Source organism: Pygoscelis adeliae, unplaced genomic scaffold (genome assembly GCF_000699105.1).
Source record: "Pygoscelis adeliae isolate BGI_AS28 unplaced genomic scaffold, ASM69910v1 Scaffold27, whole genome shotgun sequence".
Classification (NCBI taxonomy): domain Eukaryota; kingdom Metazoa; phylum Chordata; class Aves; order Sphenisciformes; family Spheniscidae; genus Pygoscelis; species Pygoscelis adeliae.
Genome location: NW_008825410.1, coordinates 965,287 through 974,296, shown reverse-complemented (window position 1 = coordinate 974,296; position 9,010 = coordinate 965,287). Strand labels below are relative to the sequence as shown.

General features: G+C 37.7%; 1 protein-coding gene across 1 annotated transcript; it reads right to left on the bottom strand.

The window, feature by feature from the left end:
* Positions 1-499: 499 nt before the first annotated feature.
* Positions 500-8,574, bottom strand: PDK4 (pyruvate dehydrogenase kinase, isozyme 4). The gene is given in 11 exon segments (XM_009330502.1): positions 500-1,467; positions 2,552-2,665; positions 3,378-3,488; positions 3,784-3,882; positions 4,611-4,687; positions 5,338-5,415; positions 5,940-6,029; positions 6,466-6,650; positions 7,226-7,297; positions 8,326-8,475; positions 8,477-8,574. Coding segments are annotated over 11 exon segments (1,218 nt in total). The 3' UTR covers positions 500-1,323.
* Between the last annotated feature and the right edge of the window lie 436 nt (positions 8,575-9,010).

Below are 9,010 nucleotides of genomic sequence, written 5' to 3'. Positions count from 1 at the left end.
ATTATTTGCCCTACAGCTCTCTCCCACTGGCACTGTTCCTGTGGCAATTCCCCATTATTTTGCTGTTCATAAAAGTTATTCTATAGTTTTCAGTGCTGTTCATATTTTGTAACTGCTCACTTCCTAAGCCCTTCCCATTGCAATGAATAGTTCTTAGAATAAAATTCTGGTTCCAATGCCACTCTTCCTGAAAACCTTTCAAATGGACCTTCAGTGCTCATCACAGCTTTCAAGGTGTAGAATCTCCATGTACCTCTTCGAGCTAGTGTGGTCCAATACAAATTTGACAGAGACGATAGGCAGATTTTGGTTTCGTGTACTGAGCCACTGATCTTCTAACAGCATGACAAAAAGGAATCACAAGACCATGTTTTAAACATGCTGTTGTTTCCCACGTCATGCTTACATAACACAGATCACCAAAACCTTTCTGTTCAACTTGCATGTCTGACTTCAGTTCTTGAACAATCCTAACCTACTTACTTGGCACATGCTGTCTGGAGTGCAGGGATGTAGGCTAGATGTAGCCTAACCTTACAGCTGCTATAACCAAGTAGCTTTCCATTTCTTTGCAGTAGCTTTCTAAAATATCTCAATTTCCTTCTTAGTTACCTTATGCATAGGAGCCTCACTTGGCTAGTTTTTCCATGAAGAGCTTAACATAAAAAAATCTAGCAATGTAACTCACAGAGCAAGGCATCACATAAGAATTATTACTGGAATACAGTCTTTTTTTTTTAAAACGGGACTTCCTTATATACAGAAAACACTTTCTCCCTACCTCCCAGGGCTCCCTCCCTCTCAGTCAGGCTGTATCTGAATGCTGTTTGTATCTTGCTACAAGACTGCCATGTTAAGTGGATCTTTTCCAAATGTTATAAATGCAGCTTTAAAGTACAAGTGTTATCTATCTACCTGAGAAGTTCTGTAATAAGATGAACTGCTGATAACTATTCTAGGAGAATATACACCAGCATAACCGACATTTATCAGTATTCAAGCATTAAACAGGACTCAAAAATTGCACACCTCTACCACATCAAGTCTTTGATCATAAGAAAAGAAAAAAAAAGTCTCATTTTCCTCTATAGACATCTCTTCTTTAAAGATGTATGTGCTCCTATTTTCCTCATCCTGAAGTCCACAGCAAGATTTCACATTCAGTGCATACAGCCCAGGCTTTAACATCCCTATCTTCTTTCTCTTCTGCCAGACCTGAAACTGAAGAATTTGTTTGTTTGGAGGAAGATGAATACTTCCAAACGCTAGTCTTTTTTGAGAAGCCAGCTTGATCCCCTTGGGTGCCTGGATACCAACTTCTCTTCAGAGAGCTGCACTCTGCTTTGATACATTCTTTGGGCCTTTACTTGGGACACACCAGTCATCTGCCTCTGAGGTAGCTTGGTAATGCTTGAAAGCTGATTTATTAAAAACTGGGAGTTTTTCTACTGATTCTGTTGATAGGGCCTAAAAAAAAAACCCAAAAAAACCAAGAAGGAAAAAAGTTACTTCGTTGCTACCTCTCAATAATGCCACTTTGCAAAAATTCATGCAGTATGTTTCAAGTGTTAAGCCAGTGACACTACAGAGCAAAGTTATTCACACAAATGTTACAATAGATGCAGTCATTTATGTGCTTCAGTGTCTATGTTTGCTTTGGATAATTTGGCAGGACAAATGCAGTAACATCAAACCATATTTACGCATTTTTATAGGCCTTAAGAGTTACTTTGTAACCTGTTTTCTAGATAGTCCTGGAAGCCGTGGAAAAGAACTTTCATTTACAAAATTCCAGAGAAACTTTAAAATATGTTTCTTTCCTACTTCTGTGTTTTGCAGCTAAAAAAAATTCATGTTCTATTGGGAAATTGTTAAATAGAAATGCAACATGTATATAGCTTAACCGTCTCTTCCTTTTGTACTGCTTCTCTGGTTGCGCTTCGGTGCGGTTGGAACTATGGTTTTGGTTTACTAGAAGAAATTCAAAGCAAGTTTTTCCCATGAGTAAGCGCAAAAAGTAGAAAAGAGTATGTAGTCCTTTTTTCCAGATTACTTATTAAAATAGCAGTGCATTTTACATGTCAGGTATTCAAGACTCCTGATATCTGAATCCCATATATGGGCTATATAGCAGATGTTGGACAAGACCAGGTGCTAGACTCTTTAAGGATTAGTTTATACAGACTTTCTGGTTGTCAGAGTTAAGAAACAACAGTAAAGAAACCTGAACAGTTGCTCACACCTTTCTGTTACTCCACTTTGTCCCAGTATTTTGTATTCCATGAACCAGCAGATAGTAAATCTTAATACCATCTAAAAACTAATGGGGCTATCACTAGTAGCTATTCAAGTAGACTACTTAAAGCCGAGTGACCTTTTTAATTCTAGATACCAGTTACAAATCTTACTGGCATTTCTTAATAAAGAATGAGAGCTTTTCTACTCATGAGCAGAGAATTTGTTTATCTTAAAATGATACTGAGTAGTTACTTCATGGCATTAATGGTAGTTATCAACACTATCTTTTATTTAACCAAATCAAAATACATACCTTCAAGTAGATAATAGCATCTGTTCCATAACCACATACGGAGTAGAGATTTAGATCTCCTTGAAAGTATTTAGCATACAGACGTGAAATTGGCAAGCCATACCCAAAGCCAGCCTAAAATTGAAGTACAAGACAAAGTTAGTTTTTTACTAGCTCTTATGACTTAAAATTAAATAGCTGGAAAGTGTTCAGAGATTTTAAACTGTTAGAAAGTCCTTTGCACTTACTCATCTGTTAAAAGAAAATGGAAATCTCCGAACAGTTTCATACAGAATATTGAAACTGACCATTAAAAAAACCCCAGAACCACAAGAAAGAAAAAACAAATCTCCACAGAAGAGGGAGGGTTTATATACACGTCTTACTTTTACACATTACATTTCTGTACTTTCCCTGCCTTGTTTTCACTAGTACAGCTTGATTAGTAAAAGGAGTTTGCTACTCGTAGATAAGCAACAACAGTCTAAGCCTATTCCAGTTGTGCTTGCCTACATAAAGATAGCATAATTTATAATAAGTTTGAGGACTGAGTGGGAATGAAGACCAAGTAAATTACTGTCATTTGAGTATAAGAAAAAAACAGGGTTAGATTCAGGTTGGAATGTTCTTCTTAATTTATACCTTTAAAAGCCTATTTCTGTCCACTAAGCTAGATATTAAAAAATCTGTTTCAGAAAGTGTTAATTCATATATATTTACAAGGCTCAATCTTTGCATACCCCAAAAAGCAGTAGGGCGGACATAGCGCTTTATAATTTATTAACCTAGCAATCTGCCCAACACTTACAGCAACCTTATTAGTAACACGACTATTGAAATATCTTACAAGAGGGGTATTTCGAGCATCATCCATCCTTGGCATTGGTGCTGTGGAATACATGTAGCTAAACAGCTGCTCAATTTTCCTTACTGGAACACCACCTCCTCTGTCTGAGATCTGATTTAAGAGAGAATAAAGTTAAGTACAATCACGTACTAAGAATGGTATTTAAAATGCTCTTATTTGAACAATCCCTTCCAACATTGTAATGTAATACATGCAAACATTTGTTTTGCAGCATATTATTTTTCAGTTAAATAATTGTGCTAAATGGAGGCTATCAACAAAAGGCTCATGCATAGTATCTTTGATCTGTTGTCAGAGGCTGCAAGTTCTTTTAATAGAATTTGCTGCAGCATATGCAATCATAACGATTACATTAAGCCCATGTTGTAGTAGGCCAACAAAATACCTTAATTGCCAGGTCTTCTTGACCTAGAACAACTGTCACTTCAATTGGATGAAGAGAAGGACTGTTTTCTTGGAATTCAACAGTTGCCCTCATCGAATTCTATGGAAATAAAGGTTACCATTATCAGAAAACGTTGGATCTAGGCACTTAAAATCATACCCCTGTTATGCAGAGGCTGAGCACAGTTACCCTCCATTCCTATCAGTGCCTAGCTTCCAAGGAACACACTTAGCGATTTAGTGTAACAGGAGCAGAGGTGGTCTCACACCTAAAAATGACTACGCATAGCCAAGACTCTTCTATGCTTGAAAGATTACACTGTTCTTGCCCAACATGTAACTCAGACAATGTAAATTAAATACCCAACTCCCTTAAGAGTCACCAGGTTTCTGGAGAAGAACAGAGCTCAGCAGTTGCTAAAGGCTGCCGGAATTCTGCACCCTATGTTGGCAGCACATTAGTTCAGTACCGTTCACTACTTCAAGATGTATCACCCACTGCACAGAAAAGGCACCAGGGCAAACCCGCACTGCAGATGTAATCCCTAAAAGCAGAAGGCTAGTGGTGGTCACAACCCCATGTCCTACTTTTACTCTCTCTCTCCCTTACCCTGTCCCATTTACCACCACACGGAAGTGTCCAAATACTCTCCTACAAACTGCAATCATTCCTTTCCCAACTGCCAAAGCTATTTCCCCAAGTAAGAACATTTTAGAAATCTCACTGTCCTATGCAAAGCTTTACTTCATTCAGATCTAGCTAGAGATTTTAAATATTGATGCTCCAGCTCAGACTACTAAGGGAAGAAACAGCTTATACTGACATACCTTAAAGAGCTCAAAAAGCATGTGAAAAAGATGAGATGGAACATATACAATGTTAATTGGCTCTCCTGGAAGTTTTCCTAGAGGAATGGAAAAAGACAAGCAAGATTTAAAAGGGTGATGGAATTTTTCTGTACTGTATCCAAATTTTACAATAAGCAAGTTGTATGCCAGAACAAGAAAATAAATCAAGTCTCAGTTTTGGCTTTTCCCCCAAATGAGCAAACAACTTTATGCACTCATAACAGTGTTTAGATTGTAATTACCACTTGCTTAATAACGGTTTATTTTCAAATAAACTGAAAAAAATCAAGTATTAATTCCGTTTTGTAAGTAAAGGATTTTAGAGGTTAAGCAGATTGCCTGAGATCAGACACATGCGGGCAGCTTGGACCAGAATCAGTGTTTCTCAGTCAGCCCCACCTCCTCACCCCAGATACAGAGCTCCTCTCTAACAACTTATCATGTTACTTTACGTACACGTTAGTCTTACTTCTCTCAAATTCACAAATATTACCTCAGGAAATCCAGTGTTTAAGATACAATGACATTTGAGTTCTAACACAGGAGATTAAATGAGGTGCTTATAACAGAAAATGAAGAGGAACTAGCCCAAGACAGATCAACTGGTATTGTACCATTATGGCTACAGAAATGGCAGCCTTTTGAGTCAGTAAAAGCAGCAGTTTGGCTACCGATTGAAAAATAGACATAAAAGCTCTCATCTTACCATTCACTTGAGTAAGTTTCAGTTCTGGAGATGTTAAGTAATACTGGTCACACAACATCTTGGAACTTTCAAAAGCATCTGAAATATTTATTTAAATAAAATATGTGAAATGTAATGTCAAACACTAGAAATTCATTCTAATGCATGGCAAAATATGATTTTTAACTGCATTAGCTGCTAAGGTGTTACAGACTCTAAGCCTGTGTTTCAAAGGAATGATAAGATTGCATCCACTGTGTGCATTAAAAACTGAGAATAAATAGGCAATTACAGCAGCATGGGTAAATCTTCAGTATAATTTGGTAATTCTGTAAAACAGATGCACGTTATCTACCAGTAGGTAAGGCCAGTCTCAACACCACAGACAACTTTGACTCCTACCTCATCTGTCGCTTGCTAGGCCTTAGTCCAACATATTTTTTTACTGCTACTTTGTACTTTAAACTCTGTCCTATGAAAGCTCATGTTTTGACAGACTGCTTTCAGCTATTTCAATAAAAAACAGTCAGCATCCTATACAACACATGTTGGTTACCCAAATTGCTTGCAATCAGATATAAATAGTGATCATGAAGAGAAACGTTAAATCTGAGAATACATACCATTCACTACTTCAACAACATCACAGCAAGGATCAATACTTCCAATGTGCCTTGGGTGCCCTGAGCCAGATTTATCATCAAAAAGAAGGGCTGTTTGAGACAAAAACAATACTATATTTAATCCCAAATACTGTATTATTAAAAAAAAGCCTTAAATTTAGACTAATACAGTGTGATCACAGCATATAATCACATAAAATACTGAGTGTTGTTTATGCCTTTTGCAAGTTAAAAAGGCTGTCTACTGCCAGCAAACTATGTTGGCTTTTCTGTAGCTCAACATATAAAGGCTTTTCAGATGTAAGGAATGAGATGCCTACATATTCCACACAGGACTTATTACAATTAGTCTGTAGTCTAGAAAAGAAGTTTTCCCACTACTGTCGTAAGTCATACATTCAGTTTCTAACTTTTCAGTGTCACACAAAATCATCTGAGGCACATCTCCAACAGTTTTAAGGAATGTTTACGTTAACATGTTTCTCATTAGGTTGAAGTTTTTCCTCAGGTAAAAATTTCTACTTACTGTGTTGGTTCATTAGCATCCGGGTGGAAATACGGCTCATGTAAAAACGATCCAAAAAATACTGAATGTTTTGATTGGTGACAGGATCTACTTTAAAAGTGTCTTTGTATTCAATTACTCCTTGTGCCATTGTAGGAACCACATCATGATGTCTGTTTCGGACTCTAATTAATGTATCTATAAAGCTAGGTCAAAAAGAGATCTTCTTAGAACATTATTCTAAGACTACATGGAGGCAAGCTTTGTACAATGTCATTATCTAATCCAGCAGCAGCACAGACAGTGCGTAGCAACCTTAATATTAAAATACAGTCTATTTTTTCATTCTCTTAAAATTAATTCCTCACTGACCTAAACCAGAAGAGTTTGATATTTTTAATACAAAAGGTGTAATCATTAGCCATGTCAAATTCACTGCCTGTTTACCCATTCATAATAGTTTGAGCAGAAGAGAATGTGAGGAAGGGAAAAAGACATCTTGGAAAGAAGCAGGGATGTGACATCACAGATAATTTTTGTTGATATTTCTCTGTCACGACAGTTCAAGGGGCAGTATGCCCTTGAAACCGAGCTGCAATGGGTCATATTTATTTGGAATATTGCTAAGCATGATCAGAGATTTAAACCAGCTTGCTCTATGCACAGCCCTTCAATGCTACATTTTCAAATTCAGCTCATGACAACTGTCATTCTAAACTGACTACATTGTGAAAAGTGGAATGCGAGATCAAAAGTTCCAAGAAACAAATGAAAAGCTTACTCAGATAAGACTTTTTGGTCATCTGGGCTTTTCTGATGGAACTCAACCAGCTCCTTTAGGCTTTGGATGTACCTATTGAAAAAGAACACAAGAAATACATGCTATTCATTTGATTTTTATTAGTCTAGGAACAGGGAAAATATTTTGTCTTGTCCATATCATTTCTCTTAACAAGTCAGCTAGAAGTTTGAAGTATCTTTGAAGTATCAAAGCTCCATCCAAGTATGGAATCACAGATGGACACTTCTTGACTGCCTGAATCCTAGAAGTTTTAAAAGTCTTTTCTTGTGCTTGCCACCCAGAAAGGAATCTAAACGCTCACTTTAGGTACTTAGGATCCCCTTACAATTCTTGAGAAGTGTTTCAAAAGAAGATCCTAATGATAATACTGATCAGGAAGCCATCTAAGCAAAATTTTTCAAATCTGATCAGCTTTGGTGCAAGCTAAGTACTTGAGCCTCTTGTGCTAACATCCGACAGCCTTGATGCACATTGCAAAGGCACAACTGTTTGCTAGATTAAGAACAGTTTCTGGATCTCACTCTAATACCTTTGCCCTTTATGTCAGCCATCCTTGCAAATGCTGCAACTGCGCCGGTAAAGCAAGGTTAAATCAGATTCAACCACTGTGTCAACTGCAGAGATTCTGTTAAGTGAATTCCAAACGCTCGCTGCGCCGGCCAAGGCAATATGCTATGGAACGGAAGCTCTATTAGTAATTCCATCAGTGAGAGACCCAAGCAAGTACATAGCCTGCTTTCCCATATTTGTGTCGCTCTAAGGGTCTGTAACGCTACGTGGAAACAGAACACATTTTCTTCTCTCCCTTCTTAAAGAGTAAGAAGTGAGATTTGCTCTACCAGCTATTTCAAACCGTTAGTTTAAAAAAAAAAAAACACAACATAACCATGTTGTTTTTCAATGTAATTTTAGTATGCTAGAAAAGGACAGTGTATAACAGCTTGCAGTTCAGCTTTGATGAAGGATCTGCATTTCTACTGTATTTTGTTATTGTCTTCTACTAGTCAGAAAAGTCTGTGACAACCAAGTTGTCAAAGCTATGTTATTTTACAGGCTGAATTCAAGTAGTTCTTACTTACCAGCTTTTTACTAATTGTACTGACGGAACGCCTAGTAATTTATCAGGAAGAAGATCAATTTCTCTCAGTATGTTTGCAAACCTCACAGGAAGTTCTTGTCGCAAAAATGCAAAAGAAGTTCTCTCACATCCATTAGATGAGCCTATGAACAAATCCAAAATAAAAATCTTGTTTAAGAAGTTTCAAGATACAAGTACAAATCGCTGTCTTGCCACAGACTTCTGTACTATATTCCTTTGCAATCATCATGCTACTACTGGCCAGTTCTCCTAAGTGTACATATATGTTTGTGCTGAATGTTGTTTACATGACAGCAAGACACAGCACGTTCCTGGGAGGAATACTTGTATGTTTCCCGTTTAGACACGGGACTTACTTGTAATCCTCTAGACGAAGCACCCCAGCCTTTGTAAACACGGGCTTCTTCAGGGTGACGCCTGAAAATGTCATGTGAGCACAGACTTCACAGCTGCCAAAGCGGTAATCGGATCTGGGTACAGTTTGTTCACTCCATCAGGACAAGACTAATGACTCCTCCCCGATAACGTGTACCGCAGAACACCAAAACACCCGTTAGCTGATTTAACTCTTACCCCCCCTCCATCCAGTTAACATCACCGCAACAGAGCTGTAGCGTATCTTCAGCTTTGATCGAGGCAGTCACAGATCACCATCGCCTGACAAC